The following is a 21,921-nucleotide window of genomic DNA, read 5'->3' on the forward strand; positions in this document are numbered from 1 at the left end:
TCTTTTTAAAGATGTAGGCCATAGCTTGATACAGCTTCTAGGTATTGACCATTTTCCTGCACTAACATGCTTCCCCTTTCCTCAGTTTATGCATGCATCTATACACCAAGAATGACACATTTGTATATCTAATCACAAGGCACCATGTTCATTCGATGTCATATGACTGAGCTTCAGTGTCTTTAATAGTCAACTCACCATCACTAACAGCAAGTGAAGAAGTGAGAAGCTAGATAATATCAACACTAGATAACACTAGTGCTCAGACACTTGGTGACCTGGAGGAGGTTGTTTGACTCATCAGGATTGTTACCTTTACAGCCCAGATTGACTGATCCAAAGGATGAAAAAGTTTAAAACAGAAGCCATCCTTTTTGGAGGGTCTCTCGATCAGCTCACAAGAATGGAGCAAGATTGTTCCAACCCACTGTCCAATCTTTGGTGTCTTATAAATCAGCAGCACTCCTGGTTTCAGAACACACCACAGCTTGGTCCAACTCTTCAGAGTCCCACGGATCTGAAGGGGAGAAAGGAAAGAACAAAAAGTTGCATTTACATTGCTCCTTAAAAGAAAACCAGCATTTATTCAGTGTTTATACAGTATTTCCAGTATGAGTTTCTCCCAAGGCCACACTTAAGAAGATACACTGCATTATCTGAACAGTCTTAGTGATCTCAGAGTAAAATCCTAGACCTTGTAAATCTCACTATCAGAATCTAGTCTTCACATTTTTATTACTGGCTTAGTGTTAGCAGCTTGCTTAATTTTTTAGGCAACCAGCACTGCTGGCCCATGTGAGAATAACTTGTTATTAATCACAGAGGACATGCCAATTAGAACATTGCACAAAAAAATGTTATAACTAGTCTAACTCGACTTATAAGTCATTTTAATAGTGTTCTGTAGAACAGAGCTCTTAATGGGTTTTGTCAAATAGCCCATTTTTAAAAGCACCTTCTCCAGCTGGTTTACTTCTGTGTCAAGCTCAATGTGCGCTCTCTCTTGTATTGGAGACATTAAATCTGACCGCGTATATTAAAGATAACAGCTATAAGAACAGGGAAGTTTCTCAGTAAGGTTAGGTTTTGCCTAAGGTGGTCTTGTCTTCAACATACATAGGCCAAACCCCAAGTCTTCTGTTGGTGTTGTGTTTTTATGGCCCAACATCATTTGCTGCTGAACCAGAAACTTCCAGCCACAGCAAACTTGCAACAGCTCTTCTGCATTTAAAAGAATCTTAATATTTAACTACCATCAACATTAAACACAATGGAAATACTTTGTTGCCAATTTAATTTCTCAAATAAACCATAAGTATCTCACTTTTCTGGCCTCTAATACTGATTGTAGAACAATGTTGGAGGTTTTTCACACTGGTCAAATGTGATTCTATTGTTTCATGAAATCCCTAAGTTACTTCTTTTTTTTTCCTTTTTTTTTCTTTTTTTAAAGAGCTGTGTGTTTGGCAATGTTTGGAAACTAAGTTCTGCCATTGTGAAAGGGGCAACCAATTCATTCTTAGTCGAGAAGACTAAATGGCACCAAATGAGGAGAAAAAGAGGGTCAAAGGTAACAGTATCAATACAAATTCATTTGGCCACATACAAAGTTTCAGGACTTCAATGAGAAACTGTCACTAGTTGAGCCTTTGCACAAGGAGAAATTACAGTTGTCATCAGGTCCAATATGTTTCATTCTGTGCTGTGGCAACATAAAATCCAACTGTCAATAGAACAAGCTGTATCTGCTCATTTCCAGGCTGTTACTCTGTCTATTCCCTCTTCAGTACAAAGCCACATCTTGGGAAGAGGCCAGCAGACTCATAAAGGAAAAAATAAAGAAACATCATCGCTTCCTTTTGTACTCTGCACTTTTTGAGACCTTGTTGCTACTTAAGGACGTGGAACAGATGGATGAAGTTAGGTTAAGATGGAAAGTAAATATTCCCCATAACTCTACTTTCATAGCAGTTATTTAATCACAGCTTTAGAGCAACTTCAATTCAAAAGTATTCAGTCTTCCTTCACTCAAAAAAGTGCTAATGCGTAAGTAAGTCTCAGACATATCAAGTACTTCTCACTTATTTTTTCCTACAGCCTCAGAATCAATTAAATACCTTCAGCCAGTCTGCTGTGATCACTACACTGGGATCCTTCAGAGCACTGAAGAGTTGTTTGGTAGCTCTTTTCTTCTCCTGTCTGTAATTTTTTTTTTGTACCTGATAGAGAACAGGGAAAATATAGCAGCTGTAATCATGGCCTCTTTTGGGGAAGAAAGATCATAATGCATTAAGAACAGATATGTATAGCACAGCTAGAACCTGACCCAGCACAGGTTCCCCAGAAATGAGCACAAGGAAGAACAAAACCATAATGAGATAACAGGTATTTTCTCTGCTCCTGAAGTTTCACTAAACATAATCTAATTTGGCTTTTCTTTGGGGGAAATGGAAAGAAGCTGAATATCCGCCCTTCAAATTAAAGATATTAAATCTAATTTCATCTAAACCAAGTTATTTATGCTTTTGGTTTGGTAGACAAGCAAGTGTTCAAGCAATAAGTTGCTCACAGTGCCTAGGCATACCCCTCCTAACAAGACCAATGAAGAATTACAATCCTCTTGAGGTGCATAATAGCTCTGGAACATACAAACAGAGTGAAATAATTACACTGATTTGTTCTGTTTGCAGTACATAATCTAATCCTCTGTATAAAGCCTGTAAATGCCCTTGGCCTATAATGACTCCTAGAAGAGTCAGAGGCTTCTCTGGGTCTTGGGAAATGACTCAGAGTAGCTCCCAATGGTTTGTTTGAAAGGTGCTACTTGTTTTGTAAAAGAAAGTCAGCTGATGCTGACTTGGCTGCTTCACACATACCTTCAGTGTTTCCTTCTTTGTGAATTTGGCTGTGGGAGACACACACTCTTTGTCAGAACCATTGCAAAGTTTATATTCGATCTAAAAAAAGAGAGAGGAAACAGGAATGTGTTAACATGAAGATGTTCAAGTTATGCTCTAATGAAGAGTCGTTTATATCTTCCAGGAATCCATGCAAGAGCTGATTGCAGACTTCAGCAACAAAACAGTAGGCAGGTGCAGAAAACACAGATTTGCAGTGCACTCCAAACTCCCTTTTTATACTCATAGTTAGCAAATTCCCAACCAAATTTTCTTCATATTTCTCCCATGCAGACATTAACCTTGGCAAAACAAAACAAAAAACCCCTCTGTTCTTCTTCCTACCTTTGAAAACTGTCCACCTCTTTTCAGATCTGAAAGCATTTCAATTACTGGAATAAAAACTATGAGGAGGCTCGTATAGATCTTTCAGAACTAGACTCGACATTGGCAATGACTGTTGCCCTAGCTGAAATGTCCAGAAACATGAGTGGGCAAGAAATGACCTAATCATGTTACAGATAATACAGGAAATCATAATCATCTGGCCCTGCAAAGAGAGGCATAAAATATACAGTCACTTCAAATCATGTTTGATAGTGTCAGTGCTGTTTAAATTCGTTTTCAGAGGCTGCAAACTGATCTCCTAATTGTGCTGATGGGCTGGAAAAATGTTTCACTTTTTTAGACATGGTCACAATATCAGTGTTCCTACAATAGAGTACACTTAGAGGGTATGGCTGTCTGGAACCCGACTCACGACGAGGACCCCTCTTTGGATACGTACTGTCAGCAAATTGTCCAAAACTTGGTGGGGTTAGTGGCATGAGAATTATGGTACAGGCTGGACCCTGCTACTTTTTATGTGACCACAAGAAAGTTACTTTCTCTCTCTCCATACCTCTTTTCATTCCAACCTTTCATGGGTCTTATGCATTCAGACCATGATCTTTTGGGGTCAGGCACTGTCTCACCCACTTATGCATGGTTGTTTTATTAAAAAAAGCCCTTGGCCACCTTGATTGCATGGGTATGACATGAGAATAAGCTGTACTAAAACAAAAAGTATCAAATATAGTTCCCATTTACAAATTCACTGCTATGATGTGACACAAAACTACTGGGCTCTCAGACTCTCTCTCCTGTACGTCATGAGTTGATGTAATAGTTTTACAGCACCTTCAATTTTGAGAGACCCACTTTATTTTTCCCTTCTAGTGACACAGAAACCTCTCTGACTGCTACAGCCACAAACCATGCTGAATGTTAGCGTGAGCAGGAAAATATTTAATGACAGCTGGATCAGTCCTTTTCACATAACTTAGATAAAACATGCAAATGCAAAACCAGGACACAGCAACCACGCCACCGACTGTGCTTCAGAGATTGGCAGGAGCAAAAATGAGAAATAAAGGTGCATACTCAACTGAGCAAAACTCACTCTGGATGATGCAGGATTAGAAATTAAGGGCAGAAGGTGCAATAATGTTGTCACATACCCTTTTAGTAGTATTTCACTAAAAATGAAAGTACACTTGACACTTAAGAATAAATAGAGAAATGAAAACTCTGTGATGGCACATAAAGACCAGTGAAGTTCCTGATCTGACTGTCCAGTGTACAAGTCAATACGGCATTGGATCCACTGAAAGAAAACTACAGCTTTGGACTCCTGTAACTGTTCAATATTCATCATTTTTGTTTTAACAGAAAGCGAAGCCTGCCTCCTCTACCTGCAATGCAGTCTCTGATGCAAATTCTTTATTTCTGCACATGGGATTCACTGTGAAAACACAAGATTTATGATGGGGACAACTGCACTGATACAATGTCTGAGCAGATAACTGTGCACACAGGGTCTTTGTCACATTTCAAAGGGCAGTAGCAGACATTTGGGAGATGTGCTATAAGCTTTTCTTTATGAGGGAGCATTTCTAAGTGCTTAAATGTCTCTGAGCAAGAATCCTTTGGAATTACTAGGAGATTATGCTTTCATGATTTGAGACACATGTCCTCTGAAACTGGTCAGAAGGATTCTCCCCCTTTCTCCCAGTTAGCAGGGAGAATGTCCTGTCCTTGAGATACAACTATGAGCCAAATGCTTATCAGTAATTTCACTCCCTCCAGCCTGAGAGATCAGACGCAGAGAGAAACACTGCGTACTATTCTTCATTAGCCAGAGTGCGAAGCAGAAAAAGCACAGGTGTCCCTGAGATTTGAGGAAATCCCGCTCAGGTGTCTGCAAAGCATCAGGATATAATGGATGTTTTTTGCTTAACTAATTAAAACAAGCTACAAGTCACTTGTTGTCTATACAATTACATATTAGCACTTATAAAAATGACAAATTATTGGACCCTAAGCTCACTTGGCTTGAGGAAACTTACTTGAAGATGAATTCAGAAAGGCTTCCAACAACCACTGCAAACCTGAGCCCTAAACCTGCTTCTCGTGGGGAACAGGCATCAACACACACAGAGGCACTTTCACTGCTCTACCAGCCACACCTGCCTCCTCCTCGGAGTCTCTTTGCATCATGCTAAAAATAGAGTTAAATCACCACAAGACTTCAAACCTGGGACGCTTACACAGAAAGACATCGATCCGCCTCTTCAGGAGGGCTGGCTGGTAGCTCCGTGACCAAGGACACCACAAGCCCAACCCCAGCTGGTACTGCTGTGCATGTCATGTAGCCACAGCACACAACAGCAGATAAAAGGCTGATCTCCCCTTACACCACTGCAGCCTTTAGGAGCTCAATAAATACAGTGAAACTTGCCTGAAATAATTACAAACTGGTCTTTCAGTTGGTCAAAGCAGCTGGATTAACAGCCTTGGAGGCTGCTGCAGTGGGCTCCTGAACCCCTGCACTGCCTCCATCAGGCACTGCCTCCTCTGGGGCTGAGCTCTGTCCAGACATGCTGAATTTGCTGACTTTGCCTGTAAATGGAAACACAGCCACAGGGATGGTGCACACTAAGGCAGGCTTAAGGATGGATGAGAAAGAAGCACTAACTTAAGCGCCCCATCACCTGTGTAAGAATTTCTTGGTGTGGGAAAATAAATATCTGTGCTGCCATGTTCCAAAAGCTGTGATGTATCAGACGTGTGACAGCACAGCTCCCCAAGATGGTTGTAAAATGACCAAGATTTATAGAGACAAAGAAAATGTTACTAAAGTCAAGCCATGTAACCAGGAGCCATGGACAACCTTTCAGATGTGCCTGACCTGGGACTACTGGTTTTGGAAACTGGACGCTGTTCCCCAGTTAATTTGTCAAAGAGGCAAACTGATTGCTTCTCCCTGTTGACTTTGCTTCTTGTTATGCTTATGAGGAAAAATCATCACAGATCCTAGATAGCAGTTTTCTTGTAGGTGATCTCCAGGTCTCCGGAGTGAAAAGCACTGCATTTTTGGGTTTAAAGTTCCTGCCTTTTCACAAGAAAGGTGGGATCTAAGGCCCCAAGACTGCATAACACAGGCCACCATGCTGCTGGTAGCAATGTACACTTCCTCCAGGTTTAACCTGCTAAGTGACTTGAAGTAATATGTATCATGTTTTTACAATTATCTGTCTTAATAGTTTTGATTGTACCTTGTGCCATACGTAAGATTCAGTAAACCTGCACCATCAGCTATAAAGATCCCTGAGACAAAGCAGGGCCTTACACTACTAAAACACATCAAAACCATTTAATGATGTTCTCCTATTGCTTTGCCTTTCTCAGCCTGGCTGAAAACTAAGAGAAGCCATTTGTCACCAGAACAAATCTTTCAATGGGAAAATGCATGTGCAGGATATCAGAATTTGGCCCTCCCTCTCTACAGCAACATGTGAACAATATTAACCAGAATGAGACGTTTTACAATGGGAGGGTAGGGAATTGGTGTCCTTTTTAAAATAAAACCACAGGAATATTCATATAAGAAAGCAATACATGTGTTTTTCATATACTGGTTCTCATAACTGTAACTAGGGAAGACTGTTAACCTGTCAAAAACTTTCACCAGGGCACACAGCAGCACTTGCAGAGGTAGGAAGCTGTTGTCCCTCTTCATTCTCTAAGCAGATCTGTTCTTTCCAGAACTGAGCAATGACCTTGCCAGCTCATGACAGGCTGTACTGTACTCAGAGACATACTTTTCATCCCTGTTAAGCTTCTCTTCCCTTTCACTTCAGTTACGTAGCTCTGGAGATCCACTGCTGATTGTTAGCAGTTATGACAATACCCTTGCACTTCTGCTAGGCTTTGTAGGAGTCCTCACAATAGTGCTATTATGATCCAGTGTCTTTTTGGTGAATTCATTTCCAAGAGGAACCACATTATTTGACAGAAAAACAGTCTGCGATCAGCTCTGGTGTGAGGGATGGCAGCCCATCCGTGCCTTGGGTAACTGCAAGAGGAATATCCTATTGTTGAGCACACGCGATCCTTTTTTGCATGGGATGAATACAAAAAAAATGTGTAATGAGACAGAACTATTCCAAGTCAGAAACAACTAAATGAAGTCATTCTCAAGCTGTGGTCGGCTTGTTAACAGTAGTGACAGCTTACAAGTCGCTCTTTTTTCTTCTTTGTTTCTAAGTGAGAGAAAGATGAAATCAGACGGGAATTTGAAGGCAGAACAAAAGTAGCTGGGGTCATAAGTTATGTTTCACAAAAGCAAAGATAGTTGTCACATGGGAGGCACATTGTTGCTCACATGTAATTTCTCCAGTATCTTTTCCACATAAAATTGCTGCAGATCTGTATTACTGCAGAAATAGAAGAAATGAAACGGAAGTTCCTGAAGTAGTAAAAACACTATGGAAGAGCTGAGTTTAATGTTAGAAATGAGCAGCTTCTTGTTACTGATGTGAATATTCACAGATATCAACCATGCTTAAGCAATTTTGTTTTAAATTTACTGTAAGCAGTTCTTTTTAAAAACTTTTTTATTTTACTGTGAATTAACAGCTCATCCAAAGCACAGTAAAGTCAGTGGAATGATTCCTGCTGACAAACAAGCTTTGCATTAGAAAGATTACCCTTCAGTTAATATGCTGCTTTATAGCAAGTTGAATAATTTTCACCTAAAACTTTGTAGTTAAAAAAAAGAACACCACAAACAACACCCCCACAACTATCTTATTTCGACAATGCAAAAATGTTACAATGACATATTAACTGTGTTTACAACACTAGAACAGCACAATGATTAGCACAAATTGAAAAGCCGGTACAAATAAACAGCTGACATGACAGCAATATCCAAGGAAAATAATTAGTGAAATTCAGCTATTCAAGCAACTCTAGATATCACGTTATAGTACTGTGTAGTGGAATGCTTTGCTCCATTGCATCAGATTATAGTAATTAAAGAAAAAGCCATAGATCTCATGGGATTTCTGTATGATCATTTACGTGTGCCTTTCATGGGAAGAACATTCTGCAGGTTTTGAATATTTAAAGAACACTTCAGGCAAGATGGGAAGTTGCACTCTGAGAAAGACACTGTTTCACATGACTGGTACAGTTGTAGTGCTAAGCAGAAATCTGAAGCAAAGCTTTGATTTCCCCTCTGGCTACAAGCACAACTTTTGTTCCTAGGCTGAGTTTAAACAAACCAAGAAATTGAGCAATGAAAAACTTTCAGCTTAAAATGTGATTTGCAGAACTGTTTAATGAATAATTTCAATTTTAGCATCTCCATTTACCCTCACCTCCCGCATCAGAAACACTAGAGTAAGGAATTATGGTCACCAGTTAACCACGGTGACATGATATGACTGCTGTGGCTTACCCAAAGTTATCAACTTTGAGACTTCATTTCTGTAAATGAACAGTTACTACTGTGTTCCCCTCTGTGAGGCACCTGGGAGTTCACGCCTTGTATGCACCTACACAAGTTAAGGGTGCTCCCTGCTTCCTGCCTCTCAGTGCAAAACCCCAGCCCTCTTCTATGCAATTCTCCCAGGATACTCCAGGCTACTTCTCTGCTCATCTGAAATCACTGTGGACAACAGTGATTACCCAAAAATGCTGCACATGGAACTGAAGAAGCAAGGTGTGCCTGAGCCAGGGCACAGGAACTGAGTGTAAGTCTTGATGGAGACCACTAGCTCCAAAATAATTCCATCCACAGCATCAACAGCATAAAGCACAGTAAAGAAAAGCCAGCAAAGGTCCAGTGAAGAATAACACCACGTGGAAGGGCCAGGTTCTCCAGGAGGTCTGTGTTTAGCACACATGGGGGATACTTCATTCCTGAGCCTCTCTGAGGTGATTCTGCAACATCTGGATCTCTCTTACAACTGATTCTTTGTTTTGCTGGGTAAGGAGAAGAGAGTGAAAGGTACCCTTGGACATTGCCAGAGTTGTGAATGATCTTTTATGTAACCATGCCCAGAATTAACTGAGAGGTTAAGAGCATGCTTCATGGATCTAAGATGAGCTTGAGACAGCATGGGAGTTGCAGCTTAAATCTCAAGTGATCAGTATGAGGCCTTTCAAACTACTTTGCAGCTGAAAGAAATTTCTGGTAGCCACTTAGATTCGTATTTCAGATTATAAATCACACAATAAAGACTTTAACAACTCAGGCACATGCAAAACCTCATTCACGATGAGCAGAGCAATCTAAACTTTGCCCTCTCCACTGTGTAACTGTACACACAACAGCCACACTCCTACAATGTGATAATTTTAGACTTCATTGTGGCATTAGTAGGGAACCGAAAAGAGTGAGGTACCACTGAGTGCCAGCTTCAAGATTTTTCTGACCGTCCCTTAAAATACACCACAATTGTCTGTAGACTCTGCATGCATATCAAGACACCCCAGCTGTTCTCCAGACAGTAAAATAAATAGGTACACATAAGAAGGCAAGAAAGAGAAAATGCATCACTGCATAATGCAAGGAAAGATGCCTTAAAGCATGCTAATAGTGCTGAATGAGGCACAAAATGAGAGAAGGGTATCTCCTGTCACTATCAGGCACATGCTGACTGTACTAACTGGCTGCAGAGACGAGCTTGAGGCTTGGAGACAGTTCTGTGATACCTTCATACTCCACTATGAGCACTGGTCCCAGAAAACAAGGCTAAAGCACCCTAAAAACCAGAGAAGCTAATATGAGAAACAAACTGAAATAAATAAGCTAACAATGTGGGCTCGTTTTTGTTTTCCCTTGAAAAAGGAGACGAAAGAGACCCCACTTGAAAAATGAAATAGTGAAAATACATTGAAGGAAAGTTTGCCATGTAATATGTAGCTGAACTGTGCCTTAATTTTGCTTTAATAAAATTTGGCATGAGAAGCCACAGCTAAAATCAGAAATATATCTTGCTAAGAACTGCACAAACACACTGAAAGCAAATGTTCCAGCATCAAACATTTTAGTGTCTGTACAGACAGGACAATTGGGATGTGTTCACACCTCAGACACGGACTAGCAGTCCATCTATGAGCTCAAGCACAGGGTAGTGTGGTTGCAACTAAATGGCTTCACAGCTCACAAATTCACAGACGTTTATAGGGTTTTTATGGGACATTCTGCTTGGTGTCTGCTAACCTGAGAAACCTGCAGCCTGCTCCATCATGCAGTGTGGACACGGCCTGAGTGAATGAAACACAGAACAGCTTCCACCTCACCGATGAAGATGTGAAACAGAAACACAATTATTCTGCCTAGGAAAATGCAGGGACTTCAAGTCAGAGCTGGGAATTCAAGGTCCCCTAAGACCCAGTCCAGGGACTGAATCACTTGCCTGGTTTTCTTTTCCTTCTCATTACTGGGTGAAAGGAGTCAATGTGGTGTGGTACATCAAAATAGCATTGCTGAAGGGACACTGATTTCCAACAAGGTCTGCTATATCCGCTGTGCCAAAAGAAGGGTAAGTATTCATGGCACAGATCTGTTACCTAGAACATTTACTTTTGAATCCATTAATTAAACCTGCACACCCTACGGTTTAGTTTCTAAAAATTACTTCCCTCATGCTATTATGAATCTAAACATGACCCAATTAAAGCACATTCTTTCCTTTGGTTCAAGCAGGTAGAATCACTGCTTATTTTTAAACTGCAATACTGTGACACTACCATGTTTACTGTTCTGGACACTTGACAGTAAGATTTTATTTTATAGTCTCAGAGGTAAGTGGACGTGAAAAACAAAATATTAAGGAAACTGACTACCAGTTTTCCTGAATTTTTAAATTACAAGACATTTCACAACAGGGACTTCCTACTGTCACTGACACTGCAAAGCAAGACACAAGAAAAGCTACATGACTGGAGAAGAGCAAGGTAGCATACAACATAGCCAGGCGCAGAAGACTGAAGTGAGAGTGACAGGCACTACAGCAGAGATGCAGTGAGACAGAAGGTCTCTGAATCAAACACTGTGTGTCTAAGCAGAACATTCAAGAAGAAAAATCTAGCTCTGACCCATTCAGTAGCCAAAGCGGGCAGGCAAGCTGAAGCTTGGTGTTTTGGTTCCTCATTTGTTTTTTGTCCACTGGTGTTTCAGAGGAATTTTCACTATTGTAAAACTAAAGTCTTGGGTTGGTGAAAACAGAACTCTGGTCCAGGTTCAGACCCCCATTTGTTTTGAGTCACAAATCTGATGCAGTTGTTCTGCACTCAATGACTGCTGTTGATGCTGTCAAGAAGAGACCCACCAATGCCTCCCAGGTGCACATAAAGCACAGCAGAAATCTAGATGGGCACCCCAATCTTCCAAGGGTGCCTCTCCTTTCAAAAACACACCTGTAGGAGAGTAATAGCAAGGCAGGCCCTGAGGCTGGGAAAACACAGCTGGGTTGTGCTCTCACCCAGACACCTCTCAAATACATCCCTACTCTTGCGTTCATCCTGCGTCTCAGAAATCCAACTCATTTTCAGACAGCATTTCAGTGCTCTGAGTTGTCCTGTCAAGAAAATGTCCATCTTCTTTACATTCCTAATTCACTGGGAATTTAACACCACTCCTTGTAAGGTGCGCAAAATCTCTGGCTTTAAAACAAAACCCCTGAGTGCAGTTACCTGGTCTTTGGGCCTCTCCACTGCCAGGATAAGTGGAAGGCTGGGTTCCCATGAGGAACCTGACTGAAAAAGCAAAACCAAGATCGGTTTGCAGCTTGTCAGGTTACAGCAATAGCAGAGGAGATGTACACAAGCCCTTGTTGCATACTCCCAAAGCTCCTCTCATCACTATCTCCCTGTGCTGACCTCTGCCAGGGCATCCCAGAAGAGCAATCTGCAGGCTCCAAGCAAGCACAGCCAAATGTATTTGAAGATGCAGAGCCTATTTTCATGTATTATAAGAAATCGCTTGTGTGCAGCTGCTTCCTTCATGTTATATTTTCATTTTAGCTGGTATCATTTGCATTTTATAGCTTCATAGTTGAATACATTTAGTTAAAAATTTATTAACAGGCCTTGCTTCTATTTCTAGTTACCCTCTAGAAACATGGTAGGCAGCTGCAGCCAAAAAAGCCTGTACATGAATCTCAAAGCCAGATCTAATTTATAAGGTTGATTCCATCTCTACAGGAAATCAAACCCAGGCACTCCGTAGCTCTAGATGCAGAGCCAGGCTTTTAACACCCAGATCCAGAGTCTTTAGATCCAGTTTTACCTCTCCATAACAGGTTGGATGGAAATGTGTTCAGGAAATGTTGGCTAGTTTGTGTTCTTCCCCTGCGACACCAATTCCAAAGCTCTCCCAGAGCTCTGCAATACGCTCAATATTACAGCTTTCTCTTCCAAAACTGTGAAGGTTTATGATTGCCTTGCTGATCTGGAACAGCAGGAGACATCTCTGCTGACAAAATCAACCTTTTAACCAGACTTATTCATATCTAATTACACTGCCAAATGAGGCCCAAATAAGCAGGGTTCTTCTGTGATAGGTGCTACCACGTCAGAAGAAAGTGTGGGCTTTGCTGTCATCCCAATCATGCAAAATCAACCATTTTCTTTCTCTCAAAACACGCACACACGGTTCCTGCAGGAATGGAGGGAGAGGCTTTTGCAATGACTTAAAAAAATAAAAGAATGATTAGTAACAGCCTGAGAAGAAACGAAAGCAAGACTAGGGGGATGAAGCCCCTGCTCCACAGTACCTTACTAATGGAGTTTGGAGTCTGTGGTGTCTCATCCTTCAGTGCTGACGGGCTGTTTCCTTCCACGTCTTTTCCTGCAACAAAGAAATGCGATTCAGAAACAGAATAACACTGTGCAAAATCATGCTCCTCATGGCATTATAAGGGTTACTGCTACAGCAAGCAAGAGAAGCTCTCATGCACATCAGGATCACAAAGAGGGATCTTGCAGAGTTTAAAATAACCTGGATTCACATGCTTGGGCTATGCAACAAGTACTGCTTAAAGTTAGGTCTGAAAACACTGTGTTAAACCAACACAATGGCTGCAAAGTCCAGCATATGAAGGCTGGAAAAAAACAGAAATAAGATTACTTATGCATCCTTAATCAGCTCCCTTCTCTGTCTGCATTATGATGCAGTCTTTAACTACATTACCACAGTCTGTTCTTTTCTTACATACCCCATGCCTCATTCAATGCAAATAACAAATGGGATTTAGTTAATAAGCAGCTATTCAATACATTATCTTCCTTTGTCAGTAGCCGGCAACTATACACAGATGCACTTGACAGCATGCTTTGTTTGACAAATAATAACTATGATCATAAAATGTTACATAAGACAGAACAGCATCTAGACATAATTAGTAAAACAAAATAAAAAAACCTGCAGAAGATCAATGTCTTCTGACCAAGTTATTTGTTAAAATAAGAGACATTTTCAATCAACAAGTAGTATTTATGAACATTATGACATCTACAGTCACTGAAGAGATACATTACCACTACCCAAATGTACTAAACTTGCAGTACTTTACACATATTATACACTAGTATGAGTGTGTAGTCCTTGTCCAAGCAATAAAATGTAATGATAAATTGTTATTTTTTCCAACTGCAATCATGTCCTTACAGTAAACAAAACCATAGAGCTTCTATTAAAAAAGCCAAAAAATAGTATCTGATGAGACTTGCTTTTTAGTGCCAAGACAGTCATTGCTATGCAATTGCAATGTAGTTTTCTTCTCAAAATTGTTAACAATCAGACCTTCAGAATACTGGACACAGTAAAGAATCACCAAGACAGTGAAATATAATCTAATTCTAGCACACTACAAACATGGAAACTCTTAAAAATGTTTTTCAACATTGTGCAAGCCAGTCTTGGCAACACCACGAAAATCAAAGCCAGCAAGGGAAAATCCTGATTCTCTTGAAGTCAGCAGAAGTTGTCACAGATGTGTCAGAAGCCATAATGTTTCCTGGAGTTTTCAGAGCAGCCATTTAAGAGGCCAAGCACCATTAGGAAAGCCAGCCAGAGAAGCTTTCTGAAAAATAAATATCCTCACGGCCATGTTCTGCACCTCTATCATGAGAAATGAGAAAGAATAAGCACGTCCCTTTATAAGCAGAACTACAACTGCGCTACGGGGTTTCACTGGTAAACGGGCAAAACCCATGTCCTTTTAACGGGCATTAACAGGCAGTTTGGTTTATCAGCTCTTCAATTTAAGAAAAGGCTTTGTGGGACAGCTGTCCCTAGAAGGTGTTCAGCCTAAGGGTGGTACGGGTTTCAGCTGTTTCTCACCCCACGGCACAGCGCTGTCCCACATGCTCGCAGCTGCACCAAGGCAGAGAGCAAACGCTTCCAAGCCTGGGAGAAGCGGGACAGCACGTGCCTTGCTCACGTGGGAACTGAAGCAGAGGGAGGACCTGTGGTGTCACACAGGAAGGCGGTGTAACAACAGGGAACCTATATTTTAACCCAGTTCCTTAACTGTCACTCCTTCCTTTGAAAAACCGAGCCCTAGATAATGCACGCAGACATCTAATGTCCATGGGTAGGAGAAAATCCCAAGTGGCTGGATATTTGCCAGTCCCCTTGTGCTCCCATGACAAGAAGAATGGCCATAAGCACTGCTGTGCATGGACAAGGACCTGCATCTCCATACCTTTTATTTCTCTGATGGTGCTTTCCCCTCTGCAGCCCCCACTCCCCCCAACAGAGGCAGAGGAGGTTGGAACAAACACACAAAGCCATGTAGCTGCTGCACTTGTTTCCCATGAAAAGGTTTTTCTGCACATGTATGGGAAAGTAACATATGGTCTAAAGTTCAAGTAAAGTTAATGGGAATCAGCTGCTGCCTGCTCTGAGGGAAACACGTCTATTAGCATAACAGAATTCACATCCATCCTTTATTATGTTTCATTTCTTAAAGAAAGCTTAACTCCAAGCTGGTATCCATACTAAAAGCCCGGATGTGAGAGATTTCTGCCGTCTCTCAGGGCTTGTACCTGAAAAATTAGATATTCGGTGCTCCTGAGGTACTGGACCATTCTGTTAACAGAGTATCATGAAACACTGGAACACAACTGTTGACTCCTGCTGTATCATTTACAAGGATTATAAAATATGTTTATGGAGAAGCATTATACTGGTTTCTTATGACAAACACTTGTGAGGAAAAGGTGGTTTTTTGGACGATAGCTGTATTTGTCTCTCTCAAGCAGACCTGCTGCAGCCGTGCGGAAGGAGAGAGCCAGCCCTTGTTTGGAAAACAAACTTCATTGGAACCACGTGCAATTTTCTCAAACACCCACGCACATAGTTAACTGCACAGAAAACCCAAAAGCGAGAGTCCCACTCAAAGCACAACAGACATAGCCACCTAGAGAAAATAAATAGGAAACCACATAAAAACATAAAAGGAGCTAAATATTAACTGGCTATAGAAGCTGAAGTTCTTATCTCCCTGATCAAGAAAACATAATGCCCACAACAGAAACAGAGCTGCATCTCTCCTGATTTACACTGCTGCCTGCTAGCAAGGCATGCAAATAAGGGTCCTCCACAAAGCAGCCCAACAGTTTTGCACCAAATAATTGAAAAATATTTCAGGAAGCGAATCAGCAGTGCTTATGGAAACAGCCTTCACCGCAGCACGAAGAAAACTGCCAACACTTCAGCCTTGCAACTACAGAGTTCAATTACTAATACCTTGTTCTAACCCATTACTGCCATGCACAGGAAAAATAAACACTTAGTTCCTTTCCAGAACAATAACTATTCCTTTTCTTTGTTTTTCTGCTGGGTATCAATCCTTGAGGTGGGTATCAATCCTTGAGGTCTTTCCCTTTATGAAGAATGATGCAGCACGCATAACTGACCAATGGCAACAAGAAGAAAAATAACTGGGTTATTTAAGAATTCATTACTAGCTCTATGCAGCACAAACTATTATTTTATAGACTTTCTGGTGAAGTATTTGGATAACTACAAGAGGAAACAGAGGCTTTGACGTGCAGCAAAACTATAGCAAATAAAGTATCAGCCACATGGCCCAATGTATGCAGACTAAACTTTAGTTCATGTATTAATTAAATTGTATTTCTGAGGATGCAGACAGCCTAATCTAAATTTTTATGTAAAGCCACTGTGTGATCTCACAGCCCAGTCAAAAAGAGTGATTCTCTATAAGTTCTTTTAGCTACTGTCCCAATATATTTTCTACCCTCTGAGAGAGAAAAGAGAGGAAGATTCTCTCCCCTTTTTGCTATGTGAAAGAAAGACATGGGCAAGGAACATGAATTTATGTCTCTCTAGTTTGTGAACTTTCTAGAAGAATAAAATGTCTTCCTCAAACTTCCTTAAGTTACCATAATCATTAGCATTTTTGTATGCAGGCAAGAAGCAAAAAGTCCAAACTGTTATTCTAGGTAGTGCCCTCTGTATTTCCCATATGTTTCCTTTACAAAAAATCCTCTCACTGAACTGAATCTCCACAACACGGCTTTCCTGAGGTGTAAACTCTGACACTCCCTTCTCACTGAATGATTTACTTGCACACCTTCGTTGTTGGAGGGCTAATCCTGGGTGTTGGTGCTGTGAGACCTGCAGCTACAGTCACTCCACCAAATTCCTGGCTGGAAATCACTGGGCTTTGCTGCTCACACTGCCCACAGCACCCATCCAACACCATCAGCCCAGTGCCCTCACAAAGAAAATCTGCTGGGATCAGGCACCAATACACAGACCACTGGAAAAGCCTCAAGAACTGAAAGTTCATGTAAATCACAGAAAAAAATGGGGGACAGAAAAATATTGGATGCAGCTTACAGAAGTACAACTTTGGCTTATTTATGGTGATAGCACCATCCTTCAGAGGGGCGGGAGAAGGTGGGGGGAAGCACGCCAGGCTCAGAGGAAAAGGAGGCAGCAGCAAAGGAGCGAAACGAGAGTCCGCCACACGAAATGGCAACTGAATGTGAAGAGTGACAGATACTTCTTACAGGAAAGGTAAGGAAAACAAAAAGACAAGGCAGCTCTGTGGGGATCAGTAAAGAAATGAAAGGAGTGAAAAAAAAAGTAAGGGTAAACAAAAACCCAGACACTCTGCAAAAAAAAACCCTGGCTGAAGCCGTAACTTCTGTTTGTTTAAAAGGGATGTTCTCTCCTCTACCAACTCTCTGGCCTATGCTCTTCCTTTGCAGCAGAGGGATGCCACCCCCGCTGATGCCAGTGCTGGAGGTTACCCCCCAGAACCGCGCAGCAGAACAAAAGCTCTAGTGTGGCTCAAGGTGCTTGTTCTGCTGAGCCCAGCAAAGGCTGTTTGGTCTGGCTGCCAGCAGGTATCAAGGAGAAACAAGGTGATGGGCGAAGCTGAGGAAGAGACAAACTCTTCTAGCTACCTCCTCCAGCCTTCCCTGGTTTCTGAAAGATCATAGCACTGAAATACCTCTGTGAGGAAGTCAGTAACTTTTTTAGCACTGAACATGCTGGTAAGAACTGAAGAACTGGGCAAACTCTAAGCTACAGCTCTCCACCTCCCCAAAACAAGAGGAAGTGACTACAGCCTGAAAAATCAGCACTTCAGCTATTTACTTACCAGACATTTGTACAGGCTGTACTTACGGGCAGTCAGCTGTTCAGAAGTCCCCACAGGTTTGAAATGTATGAGATTTTAGGTATCCCATTTTAAATCATTTTCAATTTGACTACCAAAGGTTGTTGAGGCTTCCAGCAACCTCAGTGACAGTCAGGATTAGTCAGCACTGCTGAAAATAGGCTCCCCATTGCCTTGAAGCAGACATCCACAAATAGAAACACCTGTGAAATCAGAGGCCCTTGAAACCTTTACACTTAAAGAGAATTAGCTCAGGAAACCCGGACCGGGTTTTGCTCTACATCTGCAAAGCCCAGAGGGTCTGTCAGGTGCTACATCTATACGAGCACTGAAACCTTTTGAGAGATGCTATGGTCTTTCTCTAGATATCAGTGTTTTGAGAGCTCATGAAGGTGCCGTGAGATTTGATTATTTAGCACTGACATGGCAGCTGCAAATGACAGCTCTACAAACTTGTGATTGTTCCCTGAAGCACTTGTTTACAGACTGGAACGAAAGCATTGTTTGCAGACTGCAATCAAGGAAAGAATTGAATGCTTACTGCAAGCAAAAAATTCTGCAACAATGAAATGAGCTCTATTTCCTTCAAAAAGGATGCTAGGAAATTCAAAGCAAAAAAGATGTAAAGAGAACACTTAAAGCCAGTCTGTCATTCACTGCAACCTGTCAGGATTCTTGGTACTTGTCGTGCTTGTAGATATTTACAGAACATTAACCACAGAAAGTTTGCTCTTGTAATATTTATCCTGGGCTCTAAATCTAAACAGGGAAACCTGCCATTAAATGTCTGCAAATAGGACCAGTAAATCTTAAATGAGTTCAATGCTTAGGGTGAAACACATATAGTGCCTCAAAGTGGATGCGCAGGAAAACATTAGTCATTTTTTAAAAGTGAGGCCATGCGGTGTTCAAACGGTTATGAACCCCAGCTCTGATGTCCTCCGTTCCCACTTTAATGCCACGACAATGAAAGACAATAGCATCATGAAAGCAGTACTGGCTGGGATCCACAATACCTGTGCTGCAACAGCTTCTCTCTCTTTCACGTTAACTCGCCTCACTGTTTCCTGGCAGCCCGCTAAGTATCTACTTGCATCCAAACACCTGAGACACGCTACTTTTGCACTGAAACACCAGAAACCAACCTGGGCTGAGTGGGTAGATGTCATTGTCGGCCCCGAAGAACAGATTGCGTGTCAGCTTGCGAGGATCAACTTTCTGAGGGGTGGACGAGGCTGGACAGAGGGAGAACCTGCGACGAAGGAAGTTCTCCTCCTTCATGGCATGAGCTGTGGGGGTTTTCTGAAAAGGAAAGATAGAAATAACAGTTCATTTCAAGACACAGGAAATCAAAGTTTCACACCCAGATGACTCTGCTGCTTCAAAGCCACCTAATCCCATGTAGTATGCCAGATCTTTTTATAGAGTGCCAGAAGGCTATGCAGAAAGAAAAAAGAAAGTGATATTAGTTTGAAGCTACAATTACTGATTTGCTGACTCTCAGCATTTGAAAATGGCAGGGAAGGAGGACACTGCTCCTTGGTGAATCCAAGCAGTATAACACCCTCCTACCTACAAGAATCTATCTAGGATAATAGCTACTTACTGGGTCTATCCAGTGCAGAGCAGCTAAAATTCGGGTTGTTTATGGTTTTTCAATGCTTTGGAGTCTTTTTCGTAAACATATCTCCATTGGTGTCAGCAGAGTCACACCATCTCTGCAAAAATCCACATTTAATCTGAGCTGCATAGAGGAAGAGCTGCATGAAGGAAGACCAGCTGCACTGGCTGCAGAGAGCAGCAAGCAGAGATAATGAGTGTCAGGCCTGCCCTTATTTCCAGTTGCAGCACATAAAAATAATTTTGGTCTTCTTTAAAATGCCATTTAGATCAGCCTTACAGTTCAATCAATAAGATAAACCTTGCTGCTCTGTGAGAATAAAGAATAGTATTTGTCTCCCCAAAAGCCTCCCTGCACCCTCATACAAGAGTCTGGTGGTACTGTGCTCTTTACCAACACTTGGCTTATGTGTTAGACTATCCTGGCTGGAATTAAAGGTTTCTTTTATACCCATCCAACAAGCAGTTCTTTCTTACCCATTACAAACAGATATTATGACTGTCTCCTTCCTGAGTTACAAGCTTTATTCTCTCCCAATGTGCAGTCAGAGGCAGGGCTCTCAATAGCACTAAGAAGTGTTAACCCAGCCTTTGGGTAGGCATTACAGACCACAAGGTCTACTGCTTCTCCTGCGGGCAGCTGCTATGGTAAGAAAAACTCTAGGATGGTACATGTTTCCTGAAAAGAGCTTCCAAGTTTTCCCATCTCCTTCAGGCTACTGGGAAAGCAAAGGGGAAGAAGTTGCCCAGGGCTGCAGTGCAGGTCAGGAGGGCAGAACGAGCATGTGAGGTGACCTGGGTAGCACTAGAGAAACTCTCCTCCTGTGTTTTATCTGAGACCTGACCCTCCACTTGCCCTGATAATCCCTACAGAAGTCCCAATGTTTCAGGTTTTGCATTTTTAAAAATTTATTTACACATCAGGCTGCATCAACTTTATAAACTAGCTGTGATTGACAAGGTGAGAAAGCATCTGCTCCTTCCTTTCCTTCCTTTCCTTCCTTCCTTCCTTCCTTTCCTTCCTTCCTTCCTTCCTTCCCACAAGCGATGGCCTCTATGCTCACAAGCTTAATTTGATCTAAACCAGTCTCAACCCCAAAAATGAGCATGGGTTACCAAAACCACTTTGAGCAGCAGCTCTTTCTCAGTCCAGCTCAACATGCTGGGAAGGGTGAGCCATCAGACCTGAGGGTCTGCAATATCCAAAACAGGGGTAATGGCTAGCAGCCAGATTAGTCCCAAAATGGCCATGCAGCTACAGTTTGAAGGGGATGCATGTCCCCTGTTGGGTTTGCATTTTCCGTGGAGAATGAATTAAGGTCTGTGCACAATGTTCCCTAACACCCCTAGGTGTTTTCACATCCCCCTCCGTGAAGTGGCTGTAGGACACAACGGCTTCAGCAGCAGCATTGCACCAAAACCACCTCACATGACTCTCAGTGAAAGGCTTCATACTTGAACTCCAGGACACGGTGCGCTGGATGGGGCTGCCATGGACCGATGCTTTGCACAGCGTCTCACATGAGACTGTTTCAGGCCAATGACACACAATGACAACTGGTAAAATGAGTGGTTGCAGCACTTCCCACTCACCACTGCCCAGCCTCCTGGCCATGCAAATAGCCAGCAAAACACCCCTGCAAACGCATGTCCAGGCTCAAAAAGTCCCCCGGTTCCCAATGCGGCCAACAGGATCTCTGAAGTAGCAGGTAACTTAGCTACCTAACATTTGGCAATGTAAATAAGCCTTTTTTTTGCATAGATACTCTTGATTGCATACAGCTGGGTGGGGAGAAGATGCAAAAGAAAAGCTAACTTTAAAAAAAGAAAGAGAGAGAGGAGGAAAATGCAGCTAGTTACGTGTCTGAAAGCCAAATATTTAAAAATAATCCAGGTCTAAACAGCTGGGTTTGGAATGCTAACACTGAGCTATTTTCTGCCCTTGTTCCCAGAAGGACCATCTCAACTCTCTGCCGCTGGAACTGCTCCTAAGTCTCTCAGAGAAAAAGCAGATCCATGGGGTACTCTCCCCAAAAAGCAGTGACCCAGCAACGCCGAGCCGGCTGTGTGGGAAGGCGTTCAGAAATCACAGGTCCATCCAGTGGAGAGCAGGCTGGGAAACAAGCTACAAACATAAAACATCTGTCCATCCAGCTCTTAGGCCCCTCTCTAGTGGTGGAGACTCTTCTTGACAGGGTAACAAAAAGGCTGCATTCAGCATTATTTTGTCTCAGCAATACCACAAGCCACATCAGTGGAGAACCAGCTCACACTACTGTAGTTGGCAAGACCCTTCCAGATACCAAGCAAGAGCAGGCTGTATACCAGGTGGACATACTAGAACATGAGTTCTTTCAACTGCTGTTATATTTACTATGCAGAGAGACTGATGCTCTAATGTTTCTCTC

General features: G+C 42.0%; 1 protein-coding gene across 11 annotated transcripts in view; it reads right to left on the reverse strand.

Annotated features, from left to right (window-relative positions):
• Nucleotides 1-21,921, reverse strand: part of OSBPL5 (oxysterol binding protein like 5) — a 187,661-nt gene that overhangs the window by 46,615 nt on the left and 119,125 nt on the right. For 10 of the 11 annotated variants that reach the window (XM_065065193.1, XM_065065199.1, XM_065065195.1 and 7 more), the window contains 5 exons: nt 19,039-19,195; nt 13,010-13,083; nt 2,877-2,957; nt 2,118-2,219; nt 314-517 (listed from right to left, as the gene is read on the reverse strand). In XM_065065193.1, coding sequence (XP_064921265.1) covers nt 314-517; nt 2,118-2,219; nt 2,877-2,957; nt 13,010-13,083; nt 19,039-19,195 — 618 coding nt within the window. Of the gene's footprint in view, nt 1-313; nt 518-2,117; nt 2,220-2,876; nt 2,958-13,009; nt 13,084-19,038; nt 19,196-19,499; nt 19,786-21,921 lie in introns of those variants that run through there. The other variant, XM_065065203.1, reaches the window with a different exon arrangement.

This window comes from Columba livia, chromosome 5, assembly GCF_036013475.1.
Source record: "Columba livia isolate bColLiv1 breed racing homer chromosome 5, bColLiv1.pat.W.v2, whole genome shotgun sequence".
Classification (NCBI taxonomy): Eukaryota; Metazoa; Chordata; class Aves; order Columbiformes; family Columbidae; genus Columba; species Columba livia.